Below are 17,884 nucleotides of genomic sequence, written 5' to 3'. Positions count from 1 at the left end.
TGGCGACAAACTTTTACCCTTTAAAATCTCCATAGGCGACGTTTAAAAAATTCTACAGGTTGCATGTTTTGAGTTACAGAGGAGTTCTAGGGCTAGAATTATTGCTCTCGCTCGAACAATCGCGGCGATATCTCTTATGTGTGGTTTGAACGCCGTTTACATATGCGGTCGCTGCTCACGTATGTGTTCGCTTCTGCGCGCAAGCTCGTCGGGACGGGGCGCATTTTCTGGCTCCTAACTTTTTTAGCTGGCTCCTAGAATCCAAACAAATTTGTCAACCCCTGAATTAGCGGACCTCCAGCTGTTGCAGAACTATAAGTCCTATGAGGCATAGCAAGACTCTGACAGCCACAATTATGACACCCAAAGGCAGAGGCATGATGGGACTTGTAGTTTTTCAACAGCTGGAGGTCTGCTAATTGCATATCCCTGATTGAAACCATTCCATTGTAGCTAGGGCTTGGGGGGTAAAATCGATTTAAATCCTGGATCGAGTTACAAGGTCAATTTTGATTTTTTTTCCCCCCACCAGGACCGGCGCTGACACAATTAGGGCTGGGCGATTTCCCCCCCCCCCCCCCCCCCAAAAATAAATCTGTGAATATTTTTTTTTTTTTTTTTATAAAAAAATAAAAAATAAAAAATTGATTTACGATTTCATATCGAGTTTTTTTTAATCTTTTTTTGATGGACACCGCGCCGGTCCTGAGGAGCTGCGGGCAGGATTTTTTAGGTGAGGCCGCGGCTTCGGCCTAGTCCGCGAGACTAGGCTGAAGCCGCTGCCTCTCCTATAAAACACCCCTTCCCGCAGCTCCTCAGGACCTGCTGAAGAAAAGCATCCCCACAACATGATGCTATCGCCATCATGTTTCACAGTGGGGATGGTGTGTTCAGGGTGATGTGCAGTGTTAGTTTTCCACCACACATAGCATTTTCTATTTTTAGGCCAATGACAACTTGGTGGAAGTCACAAATCAAATACCAGGTGGAATCTTGAAAAGTTTGTGTGAACATACCCTTAGGCAGGTCATACATGGGTCAAATTTCGAAAGAATTTTCTTTTGAGAATCTTATCTAAGAATTTTTGTTCGTATTTCGCTCCATTAGAACGACTTTCTAATCAGTGGGAGAATCGTGTGAGAAATGTTAGCAAAAAAGAAATGCGCATGTGCAAGAATAGAAAATTCCCGGAAAGAAAAAAATTCTCAAACACGAAAATTATTTTCTGTAGGAACATGAGGTGAAATTGAAGGTTTGGTTGGTCGAATTTCGAAATCAATGGTGGCACCATCGGATCACAAAACGCACAAATTTTCTGATTTTCAAAAGAAAATTATTTTCGAAATTCGACCATGTATGGCTTGCCTAAAATGTGTAATTCCCCTTTGCAGATGATTTCAAAATAGTACACTGTTGCTATTGACACATAGCATTCCGCACCATACAATCACACGCACAAAATTCTCTGCCACGCAATTAGGCAGCATTCAGCGCCACACAATCTCACACAGCATTCTGCATCATATGCACAACATTCCACGCCACACAAACAGCATACATACCACACCACACAATCACATGCACAGCATTTCGTGCCCCAAAATCACATGCACACACAGAATGTCTCACCCCCCAATCAGATGCATAGCATCCCGTACCACACAAATCACACACCCACCATTTTCCACTGCACACACACACTGCTTTCTGCGCTACTCAATTATACATACACACAAACAAAAAAAATTACCAATAACTGCAAAATACTAAATAACACTCAAATAAAGTGGTTATAAGGGCTCAACGTTTTTATCCTGTTTTCATATGAGTTAAGGTAAAAAAAAATCTCTGTGCAGCTCCCCAACCTTGATCCAGTTATGTGCACGGGAGCAGCTGCTCTCTTTCCTCATAGGCTCAGAAAGATTGGCTCCTGCTGCTGTCAAACAACCAGTGAGGAGGGAGGGGGTTGTTGAGCTAAGCCCCATTTTTTGTGTCAATAGACACAGAGGGGTAGATTCACAGACAAGATACGACAGCGTGTCTCCAGATACGCCGTCGTATCTCTGAGTATGGCCGGTCGTATCTATGCGCCCGATTCATAGAATCAGTTATGCATAGATTTCTATTAGATCCAACCGGCGCAAGTCTCTTACACCGTCGGATCTTAACTGCATATTTACGCTAGGGGCGTGTACGCTGATTTACGCCTAGAATATGTAAATCCGCTAGATACGCGAATTCACGAACGTACGCCCGGCCGATGCAGTACAGTTACGCCGTTTACGTTAGGCTTTTCCCGGAGTAAAGTTACCCCTGCTATATGAGGCGTACATGCGGCGTACCAATGTTAAGTATGGACGTCGTTCCTGCGTCGAATTTTGAAAAATTTACGTTGTTTGCGTAAGTCGTTTGTGAATGGGGCTGGACGTCATTTACGTTCACGTCGAAACCAATACGTCCTTGCGGTGTACTTTGGAGCAATGTACACTGGGAAATTCCACGGACGGCGCATGCGCCGTTCGTGAAAAACGTCAATCACGTCGGGTCATGGTTAATTTACATAACACACGTCCACTTCTTCACAATTTGAATTAGGCGTAAGCCGGCCTATTTACGCTACGCCGCCACAACTTTCTTTTGAGAATACGGCACTTGCCTGTAAAAGTTGCGGAGGCGTAACGTAAATAGGATATGTTACGCCCGCACAAACATACGCCATTCTACGTGAATCTACCCCAGAGAGTGGGGCTCGGGAGCTAGAATGCTTGAGTGTCCCCATAGCAAACAACTTGCTATGGGGGCACTCAGCAAGGAGGGGGGGGTCTGGGAGGAGCCAGGAGTGATGCCGCGTACACACCATCACTTTATGTGATGAAAAAAAAACAACGTTTTTAAAAACGTCACTTTAATTGACCGTGTGTGGGGGAAAACGTCGTTTTATGTCTTGTAAAAAAACGACCAAAAAAAGTTGAAGCATGCTTCAATTTTATGTGTCGTTTTTCAAAACGTCGTTTTTTACTTCACAGAAATTGACCGTGTGTAGCAAAAAACGTCGTTTAAAAAGACGTTTTTACACCCGCGCATGCCCAGAAGCTAGTTATGAAGCGAGCTTCAATGGTAAAACGTGGTGGAACGTAACCTCGCTTTGCTAGAACATTGTGAGAAAAACGATGGTGTGTAGGCATCTTCGTCTTTGAAAATTGAAGTTTCAAAAACGTAGTTTTTTACTTCACAGAAAATGTCGTTTTTTTTCATCACATAAAGTGATGGTGTGTACGTGGCCTGACAGGAGGATTGGGGCTACAAAACCAAAACCTGTGCACAGCAGGCAAGTATGACATAAAAAATTTTTAGTTTCACTTTAATACTACACTGTAGTAAACCATACCATCCTATTAAAATCTTACAAGGAATAAATAATACCGATTAAAAAAAAATAACAGAAAAGCAAACTATTATACACCACTTTATGTAACATTACACAACATAATAGTTAACTGGGAAAAAAAAAAAAAAAACAAACACACACACAAACACCTGGGCCATAAACCACATTAAAGTCTAACATACAGCGAAGAATTATAGAATTTGATAGCCACAGACAAAAATGATTTCCTGTGTTGCTTTGCAGTGCATCATGGTTGTAACAATCACTGAAAGTACTCCTAATGGCCGGTACACACATTTTTTGCATGCTAGTCGCAGATCAAAAATGGAGGTTACTTAAGTGACAAATTCTCGTACGAAAAAAAAAAAAAAAATCTGAATTAATGTCATATGTTGTAGAGCATTTCTATTGTATTTTTGGAAAACTGTACCAATTAAACGAAAATCGTACGATCTAGCATCGTGCAAGAAAATTTTTCATGTTTGTCCGATCGTATAATATCAGATGAACTGTCGTGATCAGCTCTCGAAAGCTCTGTACTAACGATTTGATTATTGTACGATTGAAAGCGGTATTTTTCATCCAATTTTCGGATCGTGTGTATGGCCCATTAGACTATCCAGTGTATTATGGAGTGGGTGGGAGGAGTTTCCAAGATTGAACGTACCTTGGACAACATTCTCCTTTCCATCACTGTTGTTAAAGACTCCAATCCAACATCATCACTGCCTTATGAATCAGTTTATTGAGGCCGTTCGTGTCGGCTACCCCAAGTCAGCTTCACCTGCATGCAACCTTATAAAAAAAAAAAAAAGGAGAGCACTGGCCACCACAGACTCATAAAACATCTTCAGCATTGTACAGCAGATGTTACAAGACCTCAGCCCCCTTAACAAATAGAGGAGGCTCTGGCCCTTCCTATAGAGCACAAACATAAACCAGAAGGCCTGTGGGCAACCATCCGGGCCCACCAGGCCATTTTAGGTGGCCCTCGCACCTATCTTGCAGCTGTGGCATCCCCCACACCTCTGCTTCCACCTGGTCGCAGCAATCTGCCACAGAGAGAAAGACAGAACTCCTCCTACCAATCCTGCACCCCTCTGTGCAGCTACAGCACCCCCTCTCAGCTGCACCTTCAGCTCCTTCCCAGCAGTAGCACACTGTAATGCGATGTAGGCAAGGATGGGCTCTTGACAGTTCATGTATAAGGGGAAGGGGTGCTCTGGACATCTACTTATAATTGTTATTAGAAAAATACAATTCTACAGGTGAAACTCAAAACATTTGAATATCGCGCAAAAATTATTTCACTAATGCAACTTAAAAGGTGAAACTAATATACGAGATAGACTCATTACATGCAAAGCAAGGTAGTTCAAGCAGTGATTTGTCATAAATGTGATGATTATGGCTTGTAAGCCATAATCATCACATTTATGACAAAATTCTCATGAAAACCCCAAATCCACAATCTCAGAAAAATAGAATTTTGTGAAAAGGTGCAATATTGTAGGCTCAAATTGTCCCACTCTAATCAGCGAATTAAGCCACAACACCTACAAAGGGTTCATGAGCCTTTAATGGTCTCTCAGTCTGGTTCAGTCGCAATCACAATCATGGGAAAGACTGCTGATCTGACAGTTGTGAAGAAAACCATCATTGACACCCTCCATAAGGAGGGAAAGCCTCAAAAGGTAATGGCAAAAAAAGTTGGATGTTCCCAGCGTGCTGTATCAAAGCACATTAATAGAAGGTTATGTGGAAGGGAAAAATGTGGAAGAAAAAGGTGCACAAGAAGCAGGAATCACCGTAGCCTGGAGAGGATTGTCGGGAAAAGGCCATTCAAAAGTGTTGAGGACTTTCACAAGGAGTGGACTGAGGCTGGAGTCAGTGCATCAAGAGCCACCACACACACACAGATGGATCCTGGACATGGGCTTCAAATGTTGTATTCTTGTCAAGCCACTCCTGAACAACAAACAATGCCAGAAGTGTCTTACCTGGGCTAAAGAGAAGCAGGCCTGGTCTGTTGCTCAGTGGTCCAAAGTTCTCTTTTCTGATGAGAGCAAATTTTGCATCTCATTTGGAAACCAAGGACCCAGAGTATGGAGGAAGAATGGAGAGGCACACACTGCAAGATGCTTGAAGTCCAGTGTGAAGTTTCCACAGTCTGTGTTGATTTGGGGAGCCATGTCATCTGCTGGGGTTGGCCACTGTGCTTCATGAAGTCCAGGGTCACCGCAGCCGTCTACCAGGAGATTTTGGAGCACTTCATGCTTCCTTTCACAGACGAGCTCTATGGGAATGCGACTTCATTTTCCAGGAGGACTTGGCACCTGCCCACACTGCCAATAGCACCAAAACCTAGTTCAATGACCGTGGGATTACTGTGCTTGATTGGCCAGCAAACTTGCCTGACATTGCCATGAGAAAGATGAGACACATGAGACTGAACAATGCAGAAGAGCTGAAGGCCATTATTAAAGCATCCTGGTCTTCCATCACACCTCAGCAGTGCCACAGGCTGATGGCTTCCATGCCATGCTGCATTGAGGGGCCCAAACCAAGTACTGAGTACATATGCATGCTTTTACTTTTCAGAGGTCCGTTATTGTTCTATGTACAATCCTTGTTTTATTGATTGCATGTAATATTCTAATTTTCTGAGATTGTGGATTTGGGGTTTTCATGACAATTATGACAAATCACGGCTTGAACCATCTTGCTTTGCATGTAATGAGTCTCTCTCATATATTAGTTTCACTTTTTAGGCCTCATTCACACGAGGCGGACTCCGTTGCTACAATCCGCAGATCTCCGCTGAGCCGACGGATGACCAGCTCCTCTCTGCTCACTGAGCGGGGAGGGGCTTGTCGGGCACCGCTGTCTCCTATGGAGCGATCTGATGAAAACGGACAGCATGTGCGTTTTCATCAGATCTTACCCTATCCGCCATGGACGGATGGGGACGTGCCCCCATACGTCTGTTTTTAGCGGATCAGATGTCAGCGGACATGTCTCCGCTGACATCCGACGCTCCATAGGGATGCATGGAGCGGCCGTTTAAGTCCGCCGTCGAAACTGACAGGCGGACCCGAACGGTCCGTCCGTGTGAATGAGGCCTTAAAGTGGTTGTAAACACTTACAGACCACTTAGACCTACAGGTAAGCCTAGATTAAGGCTTTCCTGTAGGTGTAATAAATATCTCCTAAACCTACATGGTCTAGGAGATATTTCCAAAAGACATGCACCGATGTCTACGGCGCGCAGGCACACTGAGCGTAACGTTACCAACGACGGTCATGCCGTGCTGAGCAGTCTCCAATAAAGTTTCTTGTGAAGGACACTGGTGGTGTGCGATCCTCTTTCAAAGGCTTGCATCATCGGCTATAGGGGTGTGAGTGGGCTATGTGCCAGTCTGCACCTGCCCATCACAGCTTAAACCCTTTCTCACAGACTCACTAGGCTCGGCTTTTTTCCATGTGGCCGCATATATGTTTATCTGTCTTTGTGCCAAGAGCACAATGCCAGCACAAAGACTGGGCTCTTACCAGGACCCGTACTAACAATTGGGACCCGGAACTCCCGGTTCTGGGTCACCCGATCGCTGTGGTAGCCTCTGATTGGCTATAACAGTGATCAGTCACTGTGCAGCCTGCCCCTGTGTTTTCACTCTCTGATAAAGGGGAGAGATACATTGCATCCCTCTCTCCTTGCAGAGAGAAAAAAAAGAATAGCTAGATCAAGGTTTAATCTAGGTCAGTACCAGTGTTAGGGTCAGAGTCATGGTCAGTATATTTTGGGCAGGATTTAAAAAATATATACCGTATTTAATCGGCGTATACCGCGCACTTTTTTGCTCTGAAATTCAGGGCAAAATCGTGGGTGCGCGATATACGCCGATACCCGTGCCGAGTTTGAACTACTGCGCCGTCATATACCGAGCGCAGTACACTCGTGTATAGTCGGGCAGGCTCGGGTTCTCTCGCAGTCACGTCCTGGACGCACAGGACGTGACTGCGAGAAGAGCAGAGCCTGCCCGACTATACACGAGTGTACTGCGCTCGGTATATGCCGGCGCAGTAGTTCAAACTCCGCGCAGGAAGCGGGGAGGATACCGCAGAAGGACGCCGGACCCGACGAGGAGGACACCACCGAAGCCGCAGGCGGACGCCGGACCCGACGAGGCCGCCGTGCAAGACAGCAAAATTGTAAAATCTTTTTTTTACAGGAATGCGGGTCCACTTTAGGGGTGTGCGCTATACGCCGGAGTGTGCAATACCCCGATAAATACGGTAGTTTTTTAAACTAATATCAGTGTGTTTTAGGTATAGGACAGTAAAAAGAAAGGGTAAGAAACCCATCTCCTGTGGAACCCCAATATTGCGGACCACAGCGGACAGTCAGCTTTCTAGTGATAACAACCTATGAGGCTAAGAAGGTGCTTGGCTGTTTTCTAAAGCTGTGGAAGGGGTTGTCTCCCCCACAGCTCACCCAGGCTCTGCCACCCCACAAGGAGGCCTGAGCAGCCAGCGGAAGCCTGAACGAAGCCGGAATCAGCTTTGGGTCTCGGATCTAGTAACACGAAAGCGATGTTATGTTATCACTTCTGGATTACTGAAGACTTAAAAGGCGCCAAATTTAAAAAAATTACAGCATTCAAAACTGACAAAGTTGGAGTTTTGAATGCTTTATAGGAGGGGTTTGGGGTCTTATAGATCCCAGATATCTCCATAAAGAGTACCTGTCATTGCCTATTACTGTCACAAGGGAGGTTTACATTCCTTGTGACAGCAATTAAAGTGATCACAACTTTATTTTATATATATATATAACAGTGGAAAAATAAAAACAATAAAATCAAATAGGTAAAAAAAAAATAAAAAAAAGTCATGCCTGCAAATGTAAACGGTGTTCAAACCACACATTTAAGGTATCACTGCGATCGTTGGAGCGAGCGCAATAATTCTAGCACAAGATCTCCTCCAACTCTAAACTGGTAACCTGTAGAACTTTTTTTTTTTTAATCAGAAAAATTATTTGATTGTGTTTTCAACGCAGAAGTAAAAAAAAAAAAAAAAAAAAAAAAAGGATGGCACCAAAAGACAATTGAATCAGTACATACAGTAAGGAAATCAATATAATACACAAACAATGGTACACATAAGAAATAGATTTGGAACATCTGTAAATATGGGTGAAGAGCTTTGCTGACATACCACTGCCTAAGGTTATAGTGGCATTTACTCAAAGAGTGTACATCTGGTTAAATTACACATTTTTTTATAGCCAAAAAGGATCATGTAAAGCAGGGGTAGGCAACCTGGGGCCCTCCAGCTGTTGCAGAACTCCAAGTCCCATTATGCCTACAGGAGTAATTGTAACTGCCAGACTTGCAATGCCTCATGGGAAATGTAGTTCCACAACAGCTGGAGAACCCCGGGTTGCCTACCCTGATATAAAGTATAGACATGTTTAACGCATCGCCTGGGGATTTTTAAGTACCGTAGTTTCTCGCCATTCCACATTAAAACATGACACGTTCGGTATCTATTTATTTGGTGTAACATCTTTTATATTATATCAAATGCAAAATCAGCCATACAGTTTGAATGTCTGAATTCACATCGCACGTGATGTGCACTGCACGCAGTACATGCAAGATCTGTGACCACATGTGTGAACCCAGGCTCATCTGTATTACTGTTAGCTTGGGGGACCACACCCCCCAACCCAACACACACCATTCTGCACCACAATCCACACTATTCTGCACCACAATCACACAAACTATTCTGCACCACAATCACACACACTATTCTGCACCACAATCACACACTATTATGCACCACAATCACACACACACACTATTCTGCACCACAATCACACACACTATTCTGCACCACAATCACACAAACTATTCTGCACCACAATCACACACACTATTCTGCACCACAATCACACACTATTATGCACCACAATCACACACACACACTATTCTGCACCACAATCACACACACTATTCTGCACCACAATCACACACACTATTCTGCACCACAATCACACACACTATTCTGCACCACAATCACACACACACACACACACACACTATTCTGCACCACAATCACACACACTATTCTGCACCACAATCACACACTATTATGCACCACAATCACACACACACACACACTATTCTGCACCACAATCACACACACTATTCTGCACCACAATCACACACACTATTCTGCACCACAATCACACACACACACACACACTATTCTGCACCACAATCACACACACTATTCTGCACCACAATCACACACACACTATTCTGCACCACAATCACACACACACTATTCTGCACCACAATCACACACACATACTATTCTGCCCCACAATCACACACACACACTATTCTGCACCACAATCACACACACTATTCTGCACCACAATCACACACACACTATTCTGCCCCACAATCACACACACTATTCTGCCCCACAATCACACACACACACACACAGACACTATTCTGCACCACAATCACACACACACACACTATTCTGCACCACAATCACACACACACATACTATTCTGCACCACAATCACACACACACACACACACACACACACTATTCTGCACCACAATCACACACACACTATTCTGCCCCACAATCACACACACACACACACACACACACACTATTCTGCACCACAATCACACACACTATTCTGCACCACAATCACACACACACTATTCTGCACCACAATCACACACACACATACTATTCTGCCCCACAATCACACACACACACTATTCTGCCCCACAATCACACACACTATTCTGCCCCACAATCACACACACACTATTCTGCCCCACAATCACACACACACACACACACACACACTATTCTGCACCACAATCACACACACACACACACACACACACACACACTATTCTGCACCACAATCACACACACTATTCTGCACCACAATCACACACACTATTCTGCACCACAATCACACACACACTATTCTGCACCACAATCACACACACATACTATTCTGCCCCACAATCACACACACTATTCTGCACCACAATCACACACACACACACACACTATTCTGCACCACAATCACACACACACTATTCTGCCCCACAATCACACACACTATTCTGCCCCACAATCACACACACATACTATTCTGCACCACAATCACACACACACACACACACACACACACACGCTATTCTGCACCACAATCACACACACTATTCTGCACCACAATCACACACACACCATTCTGCACCACAATCACACACACACCATTCTGCACCACAATCTCACACACTATTCTGCACTACAATCACACACACACACACACTATTCTGCACCACAATCACACACACACACACACACACACACACACACTATTCTGCACCACAATCACACACACACACTATTCTGCACCACAATCACACACACACACACACTATTCTGCACCACAATCACACACACACACTATTCTGCACCACAATCACACACACACACACTATTCTGCACCACAATCACACACACATACTATTCTGCACCACAATCACACACACTATTCTGCACCACAATCGCACACACTATTCTGCCCCACAATCGCACACACTATTCTGCCCCACAATCACACACACACTATTCTGCACCACAATCACACACTATTCTGCACCACAATCACACACACACATACTATTCTGCCCCACAATCACACACACTATTCTGCACCACAATCACACACACACTATTCTGCCCCACAATCACACACACACTATTCTGCCCCACAATCACACACAAACACACACACACACTATTCTGCACCACAATCACACACTATTCTGCACCACAATCACACACTATTCTGCACCACAATCACACACACACATACTATTCTGCCCCACAATCACACACACTATTCTGCACCACAATCACACACACATACTATTCTGCCCCACAATCACACACACTATTCTGCACCACAATCACACACACATACTATTCTGCCCCACAATCACACACACTATTCTGCACCACAATCACACACACTATTCTGCACTACAATCACACACACACACACTATTCTGCACCACAATCACACACACACCATTCTGCACCACAATCACACACACACCATTCTGCACCACAATCTCACACACTATTCTGCACTACAATCACACACACACACACACTATTCTGCACCACAATCACACACACACACACACACACACACACACACACACACACTATTCTGCACCACAATCACACACACACTATTCTGCACCATAATCACACACACACACACTATTCTGCACCACAATCACACACACACACTATTCTGCACCACAATCACACACACACACACTATTCTGCACCACAATCACACACACATACTATTCTGCACCACAATCACACACACTATTCTGCACCACAATCGCACACACTATTCTGCCCCACAATCGCACACACTATTCTGCCCCACAATCACACACACACTATTCTGCACCACAATCACACACTATTCTGCACCACAATCACACACACACATACTATTCTGCCCCACAATCACACACACTATTCTGCACCACAATCACACACACACTATTCTGCCCCACAATCACACACACACTATTCTGCCCCACAATCACACACAAACACACACACACACTATTCTGCACCACAATCACACACTATTCTGCACCACAATCACACACTATTCTGCACCACAATCACACACACACATACTATTCTGCCCCACAATCACACACACTATTCTGCACCACAATCACACACACATACTATTCTGCCCCACAATCACACACACTATTCTGCACCACAATCACACACACATACTATTCTGCCCCACAATCACACACACTATTCTGCACCACAATCACACACACATACTATTCTGCCCCACAATCTCTCTCTCTCTCTCTCACACACACACACACACACCATTCTGCAGCACACAATCACACAGGTATGTGAAGAAGCTGAGGTGAGGTGCCTGTCCATGTCACAGTGTGTGCCCCATATACACAGCGATCCTCCTGTGAGAAGCATTGCGGCCTAGGTGCAGTGCCATGCCCGCTCCCGTGCCCAGCTCCTACCCCATCCCTCACCTGCACCACTTGTACATGACCCGGTCGGAATCGGATCTTAAGATCGGGGTATCTGCCCTCCATGATTCTCTCTTCTTCTGTCCTGCAACGAACACGACCCGGATCTTGCCAAGCACAACTGCACAGACTGCGGGTGGGCGGGGCTGCGCGTCCGATTGGCTGGGGATAAATATACAGCTCTACACTGACCTATCAGAGCGCGAGTTGCGAAACTTATGTTATTCCTGTACTCCCTGACCCCGGCTCGGTATGGGGACCAATAAACACGTGACGTCACCCCCACCTATGTACGATGTACACTGCCTGCGCTTGTCAGAGCTCAGTATGTTTCTTTCAATAGGAAACTAGTAAACAGGCACAGGGTGGGACCCCAGGCACCACTTTCTGGTGAATTCAGCTTACACACAACTCTGACTACTAAATGCTGAAGTTATTGCCCTTTTAGGCTATACAGTTTTATGGCTTTTTGCATTTTGTAGATTTGCTTTTAAATGGACTGTAGTGCAAATCTGCAAAAAGCACTAAAACTGCATAGGTGTGAATCCAGCCTTAGAGCACATTCACTCCACATGCAGTGCAGTGCTTTTCTTCTTAACCAAAAAAAAGCCTGGAAAGTTGGTTATAATGGGTTCCAATGGCATAGTCCACACCAGCGCAGCGCTCTTTAGTTCCAGGGGAAAAAAACATAACATGTTTTTTTTCTGCACAGAAATATACTGGAATGTGGGGAAACACATCAAAAAGCGCATGCAGAAACGCACGCTTTTTTGATGCAAACAAAAAAAACACTGCATGTGGAGTGAACTGGCCTTAAATCACATTTGGACTAAAGGCTTCGTTCACCTATACTGGATTTCACCCACAACTTCCCTTTGCAGTACAGTGTCAGTAAAATGTGAACCTCTTGCCTCCCACCGAACACATATGTGCAGCGGCAAACAGCGTGGTGGCACAGAGACCAACCTGTCAAGACCAGAACCAAGCCGACTGGGTTCCCAATCATGTGACCACTCTCACAGCCATTTACAGTGGTTACCAGATCAGGAAGCCCACCTTCATTTATTCACTGTAGCAGGATGACTGCAGGAGCTACCATATTTTTTTCTCCATAAGACGCACCCACCCCCACCCCCTCAAAAAAATATGGGGGGGGGGTGTCTGTGCATCTTATGGAGCGCATATTGACCCGTCGCCATCGCCGTTTTAAAATAATTGGTCCAGGGCACAGCTGCGGCGATCTGCCGATATGGTTCCGGCTAACGTGAAAGTTCCTGCGCAGGCGCAATCTGATCTGCCGATATGGTTCCGGCTAACGAGAAAGTTCCTTTAAGGACTGCGCAGGCGCAAACTTGCCATCGGAAATCTCCGAACCTCGGCCGGCATCCAGGGCGACGTGGATTTTGAGAAAACTGGCCAGTCGGCCTCGCTTCGCTCTGACGGCTCGCTCCGCCTCCTGGCTCTTTTTTTTTTTTTAACATCCTCCAATCCACGGGGATGTTAAAGAATGAGCCTGGATGCCGGGCGAGGTTTGGAGATTTTCGTCGGCAAGTTTGCGCCTGCGCAGTCCTTGATGGAACTTTCTCGTTAGGGGAACCTTAAGGACAAGTCACCGGCCACCAACTAGCTGACGCTGTTGCATTCTGGGAGTTGTAGTCCACTCCAGCAAGTTCATAGTCCTGGTGGGTGGAGAAGCAGCACAGCACAACCAGGGAACTACAACTCCCAGGATCTTGGAGGCAGGGTGTACCAGGGAATCGGGACTTGGGACCAACGTGACTGGCTTGGGTTGCAACATTGCTTGACCCCAGGACAGGAGCATCAACCCTCCAGTCCTGGAGGAGGCTGTGCAAGCACCTGCTGAGCTTGCGCTAGCAGCTGCCATCGCTGAGGTGAGAGACCCTGACAACCAAAGGGACAGCTGACCCCCACATCCCATCTATTTCCCCCCCATACACCCCATTTACTCTGCCCCAGTGTCCACCCAGTAACCTCAAAATAGCCCTCAATAGCCACAGCCGTTTGGTTCAGATTACTTTTTTTCTTGTTTTCCTTCTCTAAAACCCAAGTTTAAAAAAAGGCCTTGCTAGGCTTCACAAGTTAAATTATATGAAAACCTCTAATATTGGGATTTTATAGGCAACAAACAACAAATTATATAAAAAAATATTTGTACAAAAAGCATCATATTATAGATCACGTATATCTTGTCGAAACATTTAAAAATAGGAAGTTAAACAAAGAAAATAGATACAAATGATACAGTATCCGGAATTCAAAAACCTCCAGATCACCCGGAGACAGAAGAAAGGCAGTTTATAAGCTGCCTTTCTCCGGTTGATCTGGAGGTTCTTGAATTCCGGATACTGTATCATTTGTATCTATTTTCTTTGATTAACTTCATATTTTTAAAATGTTTCGACAAGATATACGTGATATATATGTAGCACTTACCCCTGAAGGAGCTGCTGGTTTGTTTTGGGTGGCATGTTACCTTATGTATCTCCACCGTCTAGGGCAGTGGTTCTCAATCTTTCTAGTGTCATGACCCCTTGATAACATTTCACAAATTGTGGGGACCCTTAACAGTAAAAAAAAAAAATTTGAACCCGTACTACAGTGGTGTCTCGCAGCAGTGACACCTATGCTTAAATCAGGAGATAGGGTCTCCTTCAGCCCCCCCCCCCACTTCACTTTCCTCACCCTTCAGCCGACTTCTAGTCTCTGCCCCTCAGCCATGCCGTGAACTGAACGGGCAGCTGCAAAGATGCGCCCGCGGGCTCCAGGAACAGCCCAGCTGGGCGGCCGAGAAAAGGCTGGGAGAGCGATGCACGCTTCAGAAACAGGCCAGGTCATCATTTGACCCCAAGGGGGTCCCGACCCCCAGGTTGAGAACCACTTGTCTAGGGTATATGATGATAGTTGTAGTAAATAGAATGTCCACACAACAGGTGTCTTTTCTGTGCTTTTAGGTGTATTGCGGGGATATGCAATTAGCGGACCTCCAGCTGTTGCAGAACTACAATTCCCATGAGGCATAGCAAGACTCTGACAGCCACAAGCATGACACCAGAGTCAGAAGCATGATGGGACTTGTAGTTTTGCAACAGCTGGAGGTCTGCTAATTGCATATCCCTGGTATTGTATTAGATTCAGGTGTATGTAGATGGGAAACAGTCCTGCTTCCAACGACAACTTCTATTTCACCACTCCAGCCAGAGTCGGTATAGCGCACCTGGACAGGCCGCTCTCACAAGCCTGGCAGCCAGAATGTCACTCGAACATGGGGTTAAGTCTCTGCCACAGACCCTCCCAATGGTTGAAAATAATGGAGATAGTAGTGGGCCAGAATCCTCCTTGACAGATTCAACACCCGGATCTCCTTCAGGTAGTTTTAGTTCGGTTACCGACTGATAAGCGACCGACGTCCAGCCTCTCAGTACCCGGTTTCCTTGGTCCCTGGTGGATGGTCAAGACCCTCTTGGAACACCAGCCTCTCTTGGCACTCCTCAGGCAGACTCTCCACCAGACAGCTTCCTCTAACAGGACTAACGCTCAGGACCTCCTCAGATTGGTGACCCAAATGTTCTGGACCAACATGGTCCCAGAACCAGGAACACTGTGTAGCACGCACACCCCGGAAGGCCATTTTGCCGGGGTGCCGTGGTATGGCTACCCTGAGGGTGGGCGCCACACGGGAAGACGACCCAAGAAAAATGGCGTCTGCCTCATAAATATCCCCTCCCAGCATGCACAGCGAGGAAACCTCCTCCTGATAGGCTGCTGGGAAGAACTATCCAAAATCCTTGACTCCACTGCTGCCACCTGTTGGCCTGGGGTGTGATCAGCACCCCAGAAACGACAGCATGAACCCACAGCACAGCCAAAGCTGAGACAGAGGCTTAACAATTTGATCAGATTAACCTGGTCAGAGTCACTTAACTCTCTGACCCCCTCTAAATTTACACTAGCACCGGTTCTGAAAAGTAACCAGGCGCTACATATAATATGATGCTTTTTTGTACACATAAATACATTTTTTCTATATAATTTGTTGCCTAAAAAATCCCAATATTAGAGGTTTTCATATAATTTTTAACTCAAAGGGATGACGGCAACCACATGCTCTCATGCTTGAGTCGCTCCAACTTAAAGGCTCCACAAGTTTGTTGCACAACTGCAGCAAGTCCGCATCGTATGACTCTGACTCCATATCAACTTTCTTTACAAACATTCTGCAAGTCTGGTTCATGTTGTGCAATAGTCATCCCACCACAGGGATCACTATGGCTGAATTTTCATGCCGTAGACTCACCACTGTAATTTTGCTCTTGCTAAAGACTTGCCAAAAAGTGTCAACTAGAACTTGTGCTTTAAGCACTCTGCAGATGTACGACTTGCCTGTGAACATGTACAGCAAGTTAACAGACTTACAATTCCAGACTGCCTATAAAAAACTTGTGTCAAATTATCTGGGATGTCTCTTCTGCAAGAAAATGTCAGCCTGCTCACAGTGTATTATAGCGAAACTTTAGTTCCACTTCAAAGCAGATCTTCACCCTAAAGGGCATGCTGTGCTGCCCTTCCTCTATTACAGATATTCAGATCGTGTGTACGGGGCATTAGACTAGGGCAGTGATGGCGAACCTTGGCACCCCAGATGTTTTGGAACTACATTTCCCATCATTCTCAACTACACTGCAGAGTGCATGAGCATCATGGGAAATGTAGTTCCAAAACATCTGGGGTGCCAAGGTTCGCCATCACTGGACTAGGGGATGCAGAGGAGGCCCTAGACTAGGAGGGAAGTACACAGGAGGCCCTGGACTGGGGCAGGGGGGAGTGATGTATAGTGGGGTTGGTGTGGCAAAGGACCTGGACTCAGAGGTTAGGGTGCAGAGGAGTCTCTGAACTTGGGGAGGGTCTGTAGAGGAGGCCTTGGACTAGGAGGGGAGTTCAGCGGAAGCCCTGGACTGGGACAGGGGAGGGCTGACTTGTGCAGAAGGGGCACTTGATTATAAAATGGTGGTTGGTGTGGCAGAGGCTCCTGTGGTACAATGGAGATACTGGACAAGGTGAACAGGCACCTGGAGGTCCCAGATTTGGAGAGGGGGTGTCTGGAGGCCATAGCTCCCAACTGTCCCTGACTTTGAGGGACTGTACCTGATTTGGAACAAAGTCCCTCTGTCCCTCTTTCTTCCTCATTTGTCCCTTTTTGGTCTGATCTATATAGATGTGTATAAAATCGCTCGATCGCCGCCGGGCACCCGCGATCGCTCGTCACAGAGCGGGGACCGGGAGCTGTGTGTGTAAACACACAGCTCTCGGC

The 17,884-nt window shown here is 45.8% G+C and overlaps 1 protein-coding gene across 3 annotated transcripts in view; it reads right to left on the bottom strand.

Moving 5' to 3' along the window:
• The window catches only part of MAT2B (methionine adenosyltransferase 2B), a 111,407-nt gene that overhangs the window by 66,209 nt on the left and 27,314 nt on the right, over positions 1–17,884 (bottom strand). The window contains exon 1 of one of the 3 annotated variants that reach the window (XM_040344660.1): positions 12,559–12,702. The exons of 1 other annotated variant lie outside the window; for it this stretch is intronic. In XM_040344660.1, the coding sequence (XP_040200594.1) occupies positions 12,559–12,621 (63 nt within the window). In that variant the 5' untranslated portion in view covers positions 12,622–12,702. Of the gene's footprint in view, positions 1–12,558; positions 12,703–17,884 lie in introns of those variants that run through there. One more of the 3 variants, XM_040344663.1, reaches the window with a different exon arrangement.

This window comes from Rana temporaria, chromosome 3 (assembly GCF_905171775.1).
Source record: "Rana temporaria chromosome 3, aRanTem1.1, whole genome shotgun sequence".
NCBI classification, from domain to species: domain Eukaryota; kingdom Metazoa; phylum Chordata; class Amphibia; order Anura; family Ranidae; genus Rana; species Rana temporaria.
This window is presented reverse-complemented; position numbering and strand designations above follow the sequence as displayed.